The following is a 16,962-nucleotide window of genomic DNA, read 5'->3' on the forward strand; positions in this document are numbered from 1 at the left end:
GACGACCGTTTGTTGAAAACAAGTCCACCACACTGGATAAATATGTTGTCGATTAAAAATTCCAGCATTTTGTAAACATCTTCCTCTGTATATTTGGAAGATGATTTCGAATTATTTCTTACAAAGTGTGAGGAATCTCTACCAAGAACTATGTATTTGTATCTAAGTGTACCATCTTTTTTGGAAAAACAACGATGTAAATGTATAATGTTTTCAAGTCGGGATTTTATGGGGAATAAAAAAATACAGTGTTGAAAAATTATAGGTTTTAATGCTATCATATTCAGATAATAGTCTTGAACTGATTGTCTCCAAAAGATCTTTCGAATTTTTCAGGATCCACATTGAATTAATACTACTACGGGAGTAACAATTATTGTGGTAGGACTGTGGACCCTTTTTGACAGTTGTGAGTATAGAAGTTAAAAGTTTTGAAAGAGGTTTGGTGGTAAATTTTGCAGATCCAGCTATGAAACGTTGTTTGTATGGATTCTTGTGGAGTTTAGGAATCCAGTACATAGACGGTAAATCACAATCATCGTCCTTGGTAGAGAGACCAAAAGAGGATAGCACAGATTTATGTTTTTTTCCACAATCTCTTCTTTGGATAGTGTGGTAGCAGTATAGGTCTTATCACTGCAATTATTTTCTACGTCTACCTCTGAAAATAAACATTGGATGTAAAACGTTTTGCATACAAAAACAATGTTGTTTTGGGCTTTGTCTGCTGGTACAACAACATATTTGTCATGTATAGTAGACAATGTTTTTGCTACATCGGGTTCTTTGAAATACGATGTAGCCTGGGCACTCATTGACCTACTTAAAATTTTCATTCGTTTCAAAATTGAATACCTCACGGCCTTTAACCACTCTGACAGAGAATCAATGCCTTCTTGTTCTCGTTTTATTTATTTCTTGCATAGTCCTCGACGGCAACCATAAGACCTTTAAAGTTGTAATTCCAATTAATGGAGCGTAGTAGGTTAGAATTATCAACTGCTTGATAAGGTGTGTCACCAGTAGTAAAACAAAACAAAACATAAAACAGGCAAACATCTCGCACAAAGGGGTATAATCCATTATACTGTAATTATAATCAGTCTCTTCGATAGAGCGAATTCCAAGGACATGACTGCAGGTTGTGGTCGGATCTTCTTCATCGGGTTTAAATTAATCGAACGTTGTTCAACTAAATTCTACAAGAACTACTGAACGTTGGTTAACTAATGTACACGTAAATCAAATCAACCGTTATTCCTATTAACCAATATAAAAATGATGACAAATTAACAGTAAACATGTAATAACTTTAAAAAAAAGTAGTGACGCGGTAAAACTTGATCTTTTTACTTATAATTTTCTACATTTCATTCAGGAAATAAATTTTCAATTTTCGATACAGTTTTTTTAAAGACACTAAGGTATCAGTATTTGGCCAAACGAGAAACAGAATTGCGATCAGGAAATTTCGTATCCATGGAAGAGTGTCTTTGGGTCAAAGGGTAAACAACAAAACTGTACCATGTGCGTCGAAAAAAAATGCCATTTTGAAGAAATTAATTTGTTACACTTAAATAATAATAAACCATAAATGCCGGTACTTCCATATAGAAAAAAGTACATAAATACACGATTTGAATACAAAATATGCCTTTATTAAATGACGTGTAGGATGTTTTCTCTTAGCAATTCATTTTATGGTTTTCCACCGACCTGTTACTGATTGTGACATTCAGATATTGTGTCATGTAACATCATGCATAAGGTAGCAAAAAAACATTTCAACATACAATATCTGTAAACACACTATCTTATCAAAAATCACTCTATGATAATGGAAATGAAAAACAATCAACAACTTGTATGGAGAATGTGTCTCTTAACATAAGGAGAGATGAATACATTAAATAATGAACGTATAAAGTACATATACAAATTAAAACCTGAGTTTCCCTGATTATATAAATAAGAAAACTAATTGAATAATTCTACATGCAATAATTTTTTATAACTTTTGTAATGCTGAAATGGGAATTTCTTGATTGCTGCAACACGGGATTTGCAATATGTAAAGCAAATGTTTATATATGTATAGAACAGCAACTGGAAATGTGAAATATTTTTTGGAATGACTGGAGTTGCTTTTTTGGTGAAACCGCCTATATAATGAGGTATAGGACTTGCTGTTATAGGAGATAAAGAATGCTGTCATGAATGACAAGTGTTGTTGAAGTTGTGGGTTTGGAATGCCGAAGTTAGATATGGGGTTGCTATAATTGAAAATTTGGTACACATTATGGGCGATTGGGATTGCTGTAATTAGATATGAAGTTGAACCTATTGTCGTGCTGCAGGTGCAAAAGGGTGTTGCAACAGATGTGAGAAAGACTGGTGATACCGAAAGAGAATTTATAGCGTTTATCGTACAGTTTGATCACGAATTGTCCTTTTCAATAGATCTATAAGTGATAATCAAGATATGAGACTGTCTTCATCTTTGTCGTAATGTCTTTGATCTCTAGTTCTCTTAGGTATTTGCAATGTATAAAATCCCCGAAACTAAGATTATTTAAACACACTACGTCATATAAAGCGAAACAGATATAAATCAATTTGGCTGAACGATGTTCCTTTCTTTATCCCATCAGCGATAAAGTCAGCCTCATAAGAGTAAAGTAAAAGGTAGCCGAGTAGCAGAGCACAATTTGTTCCAATTGGAATGCCGACCGTCTGTTGAACGCGTCCACCTCACTTGACAAATATGATGTCGATCAAAGATTCCAGGATTTTGACAGAATCTTCTTCAGTTTGCTAAGAAGATGATTTTGAATCCTATGTACAAAGTAAGGACACTTTCTATAAAGTATTACGTATTTTTATCTAGGTGTCCCGTGTAACCATGCTTAAGAGCCGAAATTTCAACGGAGTATTGGGAACAGTAGTATACAGATTCGAAAATTCATAGGTCTTGATGCTATTAAATTCCGTTAATTATCTAACATTGAGTGTTTCCAGCAGATCTTTCGAATTTATTCAGGATCAATATTGAATTGATACCACTGTGGTAGTAGCTAGTCTCATGGTAAGCGTGGTAAGAGTAAAGACTCCTCTTTGACAGCTGTAAGTATTGAAAGTAAAGGTTCGAAAGAGGCTTGGTATTACACATTGAAGATCAAGCTATTAAGAGTTGTTATATGTATAGTATTGAAATCCAATACACGTTCGAAATATCACATTTATCGTCTTTAGTAACGAGACGACCAAATGAGGATAAATCGGATTTATCGGGGTTTTTGTCACTATCTCTTTGGAAAGTTTAAACGAAAATAACACAAAATCACTGGGAAAATCTTTCTGATAAATATCCTTAATTAATAACAAAAATATAATTATTTATGCCGAGAACGATTGCAGATTAAACTCGAGCGCTGAAAAAGATCAGTACATTAGTTAAATTGTGCCATTCTTCTGCAATTAACTTTTGGTAATCTTTTGTCTTGTCTATTGCATAAAAGTACTATTGCACTGGGTACTTTGGTGGGTGTTCGATATTCATCCCGAGTAAAGCAAGCCTTTAAAAAATAAAAAAAAATAAATCAATTAAATACTAAATGAAGCTTCTTTATTTTAGAACTTTACCTGTCAAACTATGAAACAAATACCATTATCCCAAGCTTGTAACAATATAAGTTATTTGTTTTGCATTAGAAACTGTCCTAAGACAAAATGAAATGAATTTGATTAGGACAACATTTTACAGCAGACAAAAAAAAACGTATGGATTTTTATATTAAAAAATAATCAAGGGAATAAAGGTTATAGTGGTATTACAAAAAATTAATAGTTATTTTTTTAGGTGGTGCATTTTGGAAATTTTCGTAACAGATTCTCAGCTTCTAAACTCAGGAAAACTAAGACATTTTGAATAAAAATCAGTTTTCATGGCGCAGATGGATACACCATAACGATCCATGAGTTCATGATGACGACCATAAGACTTCTGTAGTGATGACATCAAACTTAAGCTTGTAGCAACATACCCTGTTCCAGAAGCCTACTTGTTTGAATTCTTGTTTGTTTGTTGGGGTTTATTCTAGTGCGATAAAAAAAGTCTGCGTAGTTTCGGTAAGCTCTGGCATAACGTGCATGTATGAGTTGTGATATGAACACTCCATTAAAAAAGGAGATAATTCTTCACAAATGTCAACCTCACCACAGTATAATTTCGTGATTAATATCAATTCTGATATTTTAGCTGATATTAACAGTAAGTATTTTTGGTAGAATAGAACAGCCATTTTCTTGCAAAGTTAAAAAAAACCGCTTTTACACAGGCATCGACTTATTTAAAAGACAAAACGGCATATTCAAAACTAGATCTTTTAGCGCATAATAAGTAATGAATAATGCTACATCATTTCAAAATCATCCAAAAATTTGCTTTCAATCTACTTTATAAAATATACAAATGTAGAATCTACAACGATAACGAGTTGATTATGGAATTTCTCACATCGAGTGAAATAAATTTTACAGTTTCGATCGCAAGGCTTGCCGAGCTATTGTAACTATAAAATTTATTTCACGAGATGTGAGAAATTCATAATCAACAAGCTTTGAGTGAAGATACTGTTTCTCTAATGCCCTAAAAACGTCAAAAATGAAAAGCACGCGAAACGTTATGATTCCGATTCGAAGGAAACATGTTGACGTCACACAAACGCAAACATTCCAAACAAAAGAAAGCAGACGATTTCAAGGTTTTTTTTCACTTCAAATCTTCTCTCTCGAGTCTCTTCATAATTCTTATTTATGGTAAGAAAACACCAACATTATCTCATTTAACTGAAATATAACTAGAATGGCAATCGAGGAGGTTCAAGATGAAGTCCAAGACAATCGATGTCTAAGCCAATCGAACTCTGAGAACAAAAAAGTCACAAATAATGAGAACATTTTTTTCCACACCGGTCAATCGGTATGAAAATTGAAGCAAAATTAGAGAAACCTATGTTACCTGCAATACTCCCAGTTAAAAAACACGCAGCGTTACCAGCAACCATTGCTCTAAGAATCATATTCGTAACGTCAGTTTTACGAGATGGCGCCAGTGCACTGAGGGCACCTAGTAATATACCCATCGACCCAAAATTCGCAAATCCACACAGGGCATACGTTGCTACTACTTCTGATTTCTCCTGAAACAATACAGACTATCTACATTATTCAATATATAGAATTTCTTGATACTAAACCTGTATCAGTTAAGAATAAAACTTTTTGATTGGGTCCTCCTTTTCACTGACAATGCAAAATAAGAAGTGAAAAATTTCTTAGCCGAATTCTTTTTTTCAAAATATGACTCAATGACATTTCAAATCATGACTTTTCTGTTTTTACCGCTTCATCATTTTACCTATTCACAATTTTGGAAAAAAAAAAACAGAACAGAACAGAACAGAACAGAGTCATTTTAACCATTTTATTTGTTTGTTTCCAATGGCTCTATTGTATTTCTTTTAATGTGTTATACGTTTATCTTTTTAATTTAACGACCAACCATAATTTCTAAAGTTTCTCTTCTTTCAAAGACCAACCACCAGCTGCTAATTTTTTTTTAATTCCACAACGAGAAGTGTTGGCAAATTTACTGATCATTGGATGTCTTAAATCTATGTAAACAAAGTTGTAAAAAAACAAATATATATCACGTAGAAATGTCTATGAATAAAGTTAATATTGATAACAAAGAATGTCCGTTTATAGATCTTGGTATTCTTATCGATAATGGTAAACCTAAAACTAAATAATTCACGATAAAAGGGATTACATGTATTTTACATTCCCTATTGTCAATTCCCCGATATTAGATGGTGAAAATGGGTTCTATTTGCTCGTACCTGTAACAATATTTCGTATTTTAACAAAAGGAATCTTTTTATAACCGAGATATATCTACTTCGGGGTTTTCGATATCACAAGCTCGTTAAAACATTCATAACATTTTAAAACGATACTAGAAACTCATTCCCAGATATACAGTTAAACTTGTAAAGGATAAATACGTGCGGGTATTTCTACACAAAGCACGGAAAGCTCGTAACTCGCCCAAAAATTAACTTAACCACTGAATAGGCTAATTCGTAAGAAATAAAGTTATGATATTGTTGTCAAATCTTAAAGGATAGCATTTACAAATTGATTCGTTCTTAGGGTCTTTACTCTTTACAAATGAACATAGGAATTAATATATCATATTTAAAAGCATTTTTTGGCATGACATGGGCTGTGTCCTTATAGTATGACTTATGATATACGGGGTTCTCAACCCCGCATGGGAAGAATTGGGATTGATTTTTTAAAAAAAAAAGGACGGGGACCTAATTTTTTGTAGGTTTAAACTGGTCTCGGGCTGACATATCTGTTAACTGCTAGTAGTCCTTAGTTTGTACATTTGTGTAATTTATATTCAATTTCTTTATTTCCTTTGTAACAAGGGACTCAGACCTTTTTAAATGATTTTTAGGTGTGTTTACATGTAATTGTGTAATATTTGTTGTGATCACGCCAAAATACTTTAACCCCGCCCTATGTTTTGCACCTATTCCTGACCTCTGCATGTCTTGCTTCGTTTTCATCTTTAGTACATGTTTATGTAACTTGAGTATTTAGAGACAGCTCTTTCGCTGTACCTGTATATAATGATATTTGGGGCCGGGTGTAGTCTGTCTTGTGGTGTGAGGGGTCCCTTGTCGTTCATTGAAGACTAATGGATGGACTTGGGCTGACATTTTCAACCCGGCGGGGTTGTTGTCTCTTCGGCATATTTTCCATACCTATTCTCGTTATATTTGGTAGAAACAGTGGCCTTTAAAAATATCTTACGCTGAAAATTTGGCGTTAAATTGAAATAAATTCCATGACGTTAGAGAAAGTAACTACAAATACCCTTTTCTTGACGTATCGTAATTACATCACAAAAGTTACATCATCTTAAATTGATCCATTCAACGCACATAATTCTCCATCATTTCTCTCCACAGAGAAAAGAAAATATAAAGTTCTGAAATGTTGTAACAATAAATATCATTAATTTAAATTGTTTGTTTATTTACCATCTGGGCAAGATATGTTATTTTCCATAAACTAACTTGGTAATGTGTCGTCATAAACATCGACTGGTCCGCGGTCAGCAATTCGAATACTTCAAAACCAAGGCTTTGGTGAAGGGACATAACTTAATTTTGACTTAAATCGATTAGAAATTGAATTATAAGAACTGTTTTCAATTTTTGACCAAGTTATGCTTGCATAACCAACTTTGAGGCACTTTACGTTTATTCATAATGCGAAAACTGTCTCAAAGTTGGTTATATCCAATAACATTGTCAAAAATTAGAAACAATACTTAAATGGATTTGGAATTCATGAATCGTTTAACAATATATCATCTAGAAACAATAAAATTTTAACAGGAACATTTAGGGAAAAAAAACAACTTATAGACATACATGTACTCACTGTCATGATTCCCATAGTAAGTGTTATATTGTGCGTTCCGTTATTATAAATAACATCATTATTATGGTGCCACCACATGCTGGTAGAATTTACACTGGAAATCACATCATCAAGTGTTATCCTATTCTTGATTATTTTTGCAAGGTCAGCAAATGCAATATACTCATTAGTAAATGTCTTCTTAGCAACTAAAGTTGCGACTTTTCGGCAATCGTCAACATCAGATCCCAGGAAGTAGGCGATTGGGAAAAACACGTATGAACAAAGAAGCTGTAAATACCAAAAAAGTGACAGTTACGATCTGGGAGAAACAGTTATATTTACTTTGTATTGATAGCTAATGACCTCAAATGAGGTTTTAAAAATATTTCTATTATATTTCAATTTACGAAGTATTATTTCGTTAAAGTGCATTTCACATTTCTTTTTTTTTTTCTGTTGTCAGATGTGTGTATTCAATTCCTGTTCATTTGATAATCATCTGCAGAGAGAAACATACATGTAAAAAAGATTATAAACGTTATTGGTCTCGGGTTACTGATTTGACAATTAGTTTCATCTTATTCTTGCAATATATATGTTATTTGACATTGCTGTCTAACTGAATAGCACAATATGGCGCAGATGTTAGTTATCAAAATACAAAAATATGATCAATATAAATATTACAATATAAATTTCGGTATGCTGTACATGTATTTGAAAGAGTAGCCTCTCATGAGCAGCATTTAAACTTAGGTAATTTAAGATCTATAAGTAAATTATAGTATTAAAAACTAAAAATATCGAAATAGGTTTTCTGTTGTTGACAGTATATTTGAATGCTGAAGTTTTAAAGAAGAAAAATTGGCAGTAAAAATAATTCATTTATTTGTTCACCATTACGAATCCAGCACCGATAAGTACAACAAAGGGACCTTCATCATTGTAGTCATGTGTGTACCATTATACACAAAATGAAGCTTCAGAGCTTTCAAATCTTGTGAATGAAGGCATTGTAGGATTACAGACAGTTAGACCTATAGAATAACTGTTCTCATATTTTTCTACATCACTATTTTAAATAATGTTCAAGACATTTCAAATTAAGTTACATGCACAACCAACAAGTTCATAATATAAATAAACTGACCTGTAGATTATTTACACCGACAGTGTTCGCAAACGATGGGCAAACTTTTTATACTCGTCTTCTAAGCCCTATTTCACGTGGGTTTTTTTTGTTTTTTTTTTGGGGGGGGGTTTGTTTGTTTTTTTTTTATTGTTTTTTTGTTTTGTTTTGTTTTTTGTTGTTTTTTTGTTTTGTTTTTTTGTTTTTTGTTTTGTTTTGTTTTGTTTTGTTTTTAGACAACGGCTTTATTAGCTAAGGATTGTTAATTCACACAAAAAATGTCTAATTAACAAAATAAAATGAAACTGATTATTTCTGACTTTCCTTTTGTCAGCATTTTTTTTTGCGCTGACTCTAAAACAAGATAAGTATTATTATCAACGAGCTAAGCATGAACTGATATATAATAATTCATTATGGTCATTAAACCATATGTATCATCACCCCTCTTATGCGTATTTATTGACTATCGAGGAACAAAATTGTCATGTGACTAAATGTTAACTTTTTAAGACGGTTGAATAAATGTAGATCTATTTTGAATATATAAATTCTGCAAAATGTACCCTTACATATATACATTGAAGTAATCAAGTACAGAATTTTGCGAAAAATGTTATAAATATATGTATTTGTTTCGCAAAATTAATTTTAATTGGATCTCATTCTCGGAGTAAGTTGTGTCAGCTCAAACAAAAACGTAAAAAAAAACAAAAAAACAAAAAAAAACAAACAAAAAACAAAAAACAAAAAAAAAAAACAATACATCATGAAGATTACAAGGTTTAGCAAACCTCATACGTCTTCAAATGTTTGTTACCTCTAGTGTCAAATTCTCGATTCCTACTCGGTCACCGAACCAGGTCAATGTTACATTGACAAACTCTAACAAACTGAGGAAAGCTATTACATTGACAACTATGGCCCCTACCAATTTGGCTGATACAGTAGCGCCACTAGTGGCTGCATCAAATATGTTATTGTCACTGCTGAAATAATAATAAAAATACAATTAAATCCGGTAATCATGTTTTTACGAAGGATTGCAGACATAACTTCCCGGGAATAACTTTTTCAATTTTAATTTGTTTTAATTAAAAACATTCAACTATCGTTACAAAACAAATGCTGTTGGCTGCACAGAAAACAAAAATCGAAATGAAAGCAGATTGTTCAAAGCATACATTTCCACATAAAATCATTGGATTTTTACTTACGATTTTTCTATGTGAGAAAAGCTTTTGTCTGACTTCTTACACTTTTCCAGTTCTGGGTAAGTAAGTTTTGACATAGCTAAAGCGGCTGGCGCTGACATAACAGAAGCAGTTAGCAGATGGTTGGCAGGAACCTACAAATATTTAGGAAACGACTCGTATATTGTATATCTTCCAGATTTTTTAAAATGCGAAGCAGTTCATGAACTAAGAATAATCTTTGTTTCAATAGTGGTCTTATAACGTAGTTTTATTGTTACAAAACGTTTTCCACTAACTAGTCGATAACCATGTGTACATGATTACCAGTCATAAACGTATATCGAATACTTTGTTAGGGAAAAATAAACTTGTTTCCTGTAAATAGGGAAGTTTGGTAATGAGTTAACAAGGAAACAATTTTGAATATAATTGCGCTGCTTGAACATAAAGGATTTGGCCAAATATTCAAATGTATGACTTACATGTATACGTATTGTTACATTACCTGAGAACATCTGAAACAAGTTATCTTTAAAAAAACTCACGTATTATTGTCCAAGCTCCGAAACAAAGTCTTACTTTCTAAATTAATAAGAGAAAAGTCGAGCGACTGTCGTTGGCCTGCATTTGGCCAAGATCGGATCGCACTAAAACAAATCCTACGCGCAACTGTGCCTAAATATGGTAATTTATATAGTCAAGTGTCTTTGGTTGTGTATCAGGAAAGACATGTCTATAGTGGTATATTTACTTACGCCCATGAGAATGTAGGCACCTAGCACAGACCCAGCGATGGTAGCGAATCCTCCAGTCATGATTGCGTGGAGTTCTGAATTCGTCATGTCTTTCAGGAATGGTCGTAACATCAACGGAAGGTCTGTCTGCAATTCGTGAAAATCTTATAATAACGAGGATTTATTTAACATGATAATTACATGAGTTGAATAAAATTATATTGACGCATTTTGAGTTTAGAAAAAAAAATAAGAAAAAAAGCTGCTTTATTTTATTTGTCAATAAAAATAGAATATTTCGAATATCCATTTCCACTTTTGTAGAAACACGTTTGGTGTTTTTTTTTAAACAATGTCAAATTTGTTCATATTTGTATTGAGATAATCGAGAATATTTTCATCCGATAACGTTTTTGGATTTCAAAATGGCTAAATAGCGAGTAGATCCGACAAGGGCAGATAATGCAAATCCAACATACATGCAAGTCTACATATGATGTATTATACATGTATCTGTATAACCAATGGCATGTTCGCCCACTACAATGATATGCGGAATTGTTATGCTTTTTTCTTACCATTCCGAGAAAAATATTCCCGACGGCACTAAGAGATTCAGCTGGCCTAGTTCCCATACAAAATCCTATAAAACGCCCGAGGTGTTTCACAATAAAAGGGATCACACCGAGGTAGTACAGAACAGATATCATTGTTGACATAAAAATAACAATAGGCATAACCTAAAAAAATTAAAGGATATATGATTTAATGATAGTTGTATCATTTTAATAACACAATTACATTTTTTTAAACAGAGAGCGCTTTATCATTTTATATTGAACCGGTCTCGAGTTACTGTCTAGGGCATTATAAATAATGAAGGCAAGATATCTTTCCTAGAACAGTCAATGTATCGATAATGTCTAAATAGACACATATTGTATCTATAACATTAGCGAATCTATAGCGCTCCTTACTAATGCCCCGGGTATTTTCATGCAGTATATTGTAATAACACATCAATGAATACCAGGGGCGGATTTAGGCGGGGATGTGGCATGTGGCGGGCGTGCGCCCCCCCCCCCCGCTAAAATCTGGGTTGTCAGGGGTAGATTTAGGCGTTTTTAGGTTGAAACTTTAATTTCTCGCTAATTTTACCACAAAAGATATCTACATCGCACTCACTCTAGAAGAGTATTTCAAAAATTTAACTTCAATAAATTGTTCGCCTTTAACTGTGCGCCCCTAATCCTGGTTCCGCCCCTGAATACCACATGAATATTCATATCATATTTTATTAGTAAGGATCACTTCAAATTCAATTAAGTTTTTTCACTGTTTTTTTACTTAACGGTACGTTTACCTGAGATGCAACGTATTGTGAATGATACAAATGCACGAGCATAATGCTTTTACATAGGTGATATTTTTTACACGTACAAGTATTTACATGTATAGTTACCGCTTCGTTGAATATCCTATTACATTTTTCTTACGTATTACATGTAATTGAATTCATAATGACAAAATGCCATTATATTGATAGGAAATCGGACGTTTGGGTATTTAAAACGAAACGGCAAAATAAAATAAAAAAGAAAGCATCAAATATATACCGAAAATATACGGCAATTTTCAGTAATCCATAAATTGAATGTTCCGTATTTACCCGAAATGCAAACTCGTGCTCTTTAAAAACAGACCCGAATACAAATATGGCTCCAATGTCACTGTACTGGAGAAATTCCGTTACTCTGTCTCCCACCCATTTGAAGGCGTTGTATCCCCAGGTCGTCTCCAGTGTGATTAGAGCAAATATGAACTGCAGTGCTAGACCCCAAAATACTGGATGCCAATCTACCTGAATCAAAATAAAAAAAGTGTGTGGGAGTAATGTTTAAGATTGACCATAGAGAATGGGAAAATGGCGAAACAGAAAACATTTGAAACAATGACTACCAGACAGAAAATGCAATAAACTCAATTCGAACAAAAAACACTTTCTACTACCGAATTGAATGTGGTAAAGAAAAGAACTGGTCGGCCAACAATCAAAATATTATTGAATGCAATGTAGTAAACGAAATGAAAGATGTAATTATATCTATCATGTTTGATTATGTTTCAAGTTTAATTTCTATTCCGACTTGCAGTTAACAGAGAAGGTTGACATTCATAGAAGAGATGCCATGCCACCGTTTCTTCATTTATGCTAGTACAATGCACAAAAAAAATGCATTTCATTTCGGTTTCTAACTCCAGAAAAAATACGCAACCCCTTCTTTCCTGCTCCACCACTATAATTTAATCAAAGCTATATTTCATCTTACCTTGGCAGGGTTAACAGACGTGATGTAGAACAGGAATACGTAAATGACGACTCCAGCTAGGGACACGAGATTTTCTGGATTGACAAGAACTATTTTGACGATAATGTAAACAATGATGAAAATAATAATTACCACCTTTAAGATCCTGTAAAAAATGGTTAATAACGCACCAATTAGTTTTGTTTATTCATGTTCGTATGACGTTTTGACTAGCTGATATATTTCGGGTTCAATGTGCTTCCAGATGTACATGTATTAGTCGTGGCAATGTGCTTCAAGATGTACATGTATTAGTCGTAGCAATGGAAATGCAGGTAACCGTTTTGTCTACTGCGTTATACATGAATTTTCGTTTAATGCATGTGATTTAGTACACTCCTTTTGGGAATGTAATTTTAAGAAATAAGAACACGGACCATGACTATTTATTTTGTTTTAACGGTTTTTTTTAATTTGCAATGACCTAAATGTGATAATTTCACGTTTAAGAGCAACGGTTCGTTAGATGAATTAAGAAATAATGTGACAAAAATATTCATACTGTTAACGTCACGACAAATATTCTTACCATCGCAAATGATGCTTGAAATTTAAAACTTTTCGCCCATGACAAAAAGGCTGAAGTCTTGACACTTTCCAATTACGTATTTTGTCTCCAAAATGACCGCAAAACCAAAAACCGACAATCATAACCAAACCAAATATAGAACAGATAAGCAGCCGCCATTCAGGCTCTCCACCAAAGCTGTAGTGCATTGCATATGCAACATAACCAATATATGCAAGTAACATGAGAACTTTAATTAAAGTTATAATAAGTGCGCATGTTCTGGATTTAAAAGCTTCATAAACGATTGTTTGTACTGATTGTGCGTGTCTGGCACAGCAGTTTTCATCGTCAATGTCCACAGGTATATCAAATTCCACGGGTTTTCCTGTATGGCTGTGTAACTCTTTTTCTACCTAAAACCCAAGATGCACAGACATTCCATAAAATGAAAAGATAGCTATAAATGAGAAAGATAATTGATATTTAGATATACATACGGTAACACAAAATTATGAACTACAAGCGCATGAAGAAAAGATAGAAAAATATAAGCAAATAACACATGAGGAAATCGATTTTTTACGGGCGTTGACTATGTAACTGGCAGGACCATTGTGTTGCAAATTGTAGTCTTTCATTCATTTCGAACTTATAATTACAGAATAACAAAAAATGTACACAATTTCTACATTGTCCAGTGTATACAATGTATAAATAAAAATTGATGCATTCGTACAGACAAAAAACATCACGGATAAGATTAATGTACATTGACATTCTTTCATTATCATGAAAATAACACGTCGTAAAACAATGTCAAATGATAACTTAATGACCCTTACCTCACCTCTTTTTCCATTCGTCCCATTAACTGCACCTGATACATCGAGTTTCACGCTTTTCAATTCGATCGCCATATTTTGAAACAGGAAGGGCTATGATGTTCGTAAACAAGGAGAGTTCTGGATAAAATAAATATCTGTTCAGTGGACTATATCTAAGATGTTTACATAGTAAACGGTTTACATTCACCAGTTGAGGGGCCCTGATGTTAATTGGGGTATGTGTGCGCGAATCGTATGAATAATTTTGTCATGGTACATATATCTAAACATAAGGTGATACGAATGACAAAGCCAATTACAATACAGTTATTACTCAAAAACTGCTTTCATTCAAAATACGAGAATATTTAGTTAGTGTATTTTAAGGTAGTAGACCTGGGGTAAGGGAAGTAATACAAATTGAAAGGATTTTAGTCATTAGAGCGTTGGAATGACTCCTGACATGCAAGCTTCAAAGTGATACTGATTTTAAAGGGAAAAAACTCCAAGAAAGGGTTCAACTTCTATAATAAAGATGCCAGCCCCAGTAACTCTGCTCTTTTGAAGTATTGATTAAATGTTTCAAATGGGTAAATTGAGGAATATATTCTATAAATGTGAAAACGTTGGAAATGATACCTTTTCACGGCAAACGTACCAAGATTTCTTTAGATATAATATTAAAATTTAAATATGAAATGATCTCTGTCATGAGACAGTACGGCTAACCAATAGCATTGCCAGTTTTATAACTCCTTAACCTATTAGAGTTAGAATAAATATACCTTTTCTATAATTCCTTATAAGACTTTAATTTTTCTGTTTTCATTTTGTTGCTTTGTTCAGCATATGACTCCATCCATCATTGCCATTGAACTACGTTTAGCATATAAGTTTGTCCCGTCGTACAGACGTATAGATATTTGTGTGACATTAATTTGCAACATTAGTTGACTCAAGCTGTACCTTGCAATGCTCTTCCTTCAGTAATCATAATTTGATACTTGATAACCTTATTGATTATTATCATGATTTTAGCCGTAATGATTAATTATCAAAAGAATATTTTAATGCCTTACCCTACTATCATTAACGCGTAAAAAAATACACGGTGCACTTTTCTGCAAATTTGTTTATTTATTCACATATAAAAAGTCCATATTATATCAGTTTTACGAAAATTGAATTAAGATTTTTTTTTTGCAAAATAGAGGTTTTTATATAAGCCAATAGCTGAAAACTATCCCCCCTTTTGTTATTTTGGTAAATCAAAAGGCTAGTATCTCTTCTACAAAATGGAAAGAATAAAATTCGATATTAAATCTGATATATTAATTCTTTTAAAGTGTATTTGACTTACTATTCAGTTATTTATTTAAATATATTGTCAAAATGACCCTAAAATACCAGATATGGTACAGTTTGGCCATTGATTCAGATTTAAAAAAAATAGCAGTATTTTAGTCTTCATTGTTCATAATCTGCACGGTGAATTTTCTTAAAAATTTGACAAATGATGCGCCACAGTTAATGTAATATCAAGTACAAATTTAAAGAAAATTGAATTATGGGAACATTTTGGGGTACCCTAGGTCTACTACCTAAACGTTAGCGTAAATCAACAATTAACAAACGATAAAATCTTGAACACGAACCAAACGGTATGCGAAGTTACATCCAACTTGTACTGCATGTCACATTCTGCACGTATTAAAAAGAATTCCTTTTGAATTATTTTGATGTGTTGTTCATGTATGACAACTTATATCACTGATTATGTCCTACCATGTACGTGGCATTAAGTCCATTGGATGTTGCAAAACATTGCGTCATACATGTAAACGAGTTGCTTGGCAATGCATGAGACATGCAATGACTTAGAGTAGAAGTACGCCTAAGATGAAAAACCTTTGTTATAAACGTGCTAGGAAAAAATCATATTGCTTTATTTCATGTAGGGGTGATGAATGCTTTTTTACTACTAATATAAATGATAGCACCAAACTGTCAGAAAAACATCGGTAAAAAATACCGCTTCTTCAAATATCTAGTCCTGTGTATTCAAGAAATTAAATCTGAAGTGGAGTACATGTAGTCTATTTCTTTCACATTTCAGTATAATCACTACAATCGCACGAACTAATGCGTTTCAAGAACGTTATACGTTTGGCGAGGTTTCACATTCAATACACGTCATTTTAGCGAAGGTCAACTTTTTATACTTCTGGAAAAAAACAATATACATGTAGATTAAAAATGTATACTGAATTACTCCGGAAAGACGCTCGAAACTGATCCATACTAGCTGAACTTACATGTAGGTACGACAATATATAGATACAAATCATGGCACCATACAGTGGTTTCAGAGACCCAAGCTTTGGTCTATCTTAGTGATGACCATCGTTGGGAATTTTTCAGACCCTTCTGTGCTTACGTTATCTTCCCTGTATCAATATGATCCGGATCAAATTGACACAGGGAAATTCCCAACGATGTAAGAACAGCAAATGTTTTGTTGTTCCCTCCGCGGGACTCGAACTCGTACCGCTGTGACATCTACGGCAATACTATTTGTACATATTCCAGTGCCCTAGAACACTCGATTGATCAGCTAGGCTACATAAGGATACAGCTCTCGCTGGCCGTGTCATTCCTTCTCGTAGGATTAATCTAGGGCTGTAACTTAGTAC

General features: G+C 33.2%; 1 protein-coding gene across 5 annotated transcripts; it reads right to left on the reverse strand.

The window, feature by feature from the left end:
* Positions 1-298: 298 nt before the first annotated feature.
* On the reverse strand, positions 299-16,744 carry LOC148603631 (solute carrier family 28 member 3-like). 5 transcript variants are annotated; one of them, XM_088552204.1, is made up of 12 exons: positions 16,585-16,744; positions 14,288-14,407; positions 13,464-13,858; positions 12,896-13,040; positions 12,235-12,426; positions 11,144-11,305; positions 10,587-10,712; positions 9,853-9,983; positions 9,456-9,624; positions 7,525-7,794; positions 5,021-5,201; positions 299-661 (listed from the first exon to the last, which is right to left on the reverse strand). In XM_088552204.1, exons 2-12 carry the CDS (start codon positions 14,360-14,362, stop codon positions 468-470), a joined length of 2,040 nt encoding a protein of 679 aa, XP_088408330.1. In that variant the 5' UTR covers positions 14,363-14,407; positions 16,585-16,744; the 3' UTR covers positions 299-467. The 5 variants fall into 5 exon arrangements, 4 of the variants coding, with proteins under 4 accessions (XP_088408330.1, XP_088408329.1, XP_088408331.1 ...); XM_088552203.1 differs by lacking the exon at positions 16,585-16,744 and adding an exon at positions 15,925-16,578; XM_088552206.1 differs by lacking the exons at positions 299-661; positions 16,585-16,744 and adding exons at positions 1,637-3,575; positions 15,925-16,578.
* Positions 16,745-16,962: the final 218 nt, after the last annotated feature.

Source organism: Perna viridis, chromosome 11 (assembly GCF_037379345.1).
Source record: "Perna viridis isolate PV_CMFRI_1.1 ecotype Kerala chromosome 11, ASM3737934v1, whole genome shotgun sequence".
NCBI lineage: Eukaryota > Metazoa > Mollusca > Bivalvia > Mytilida > Mytilidae > Perna > Perna viridis.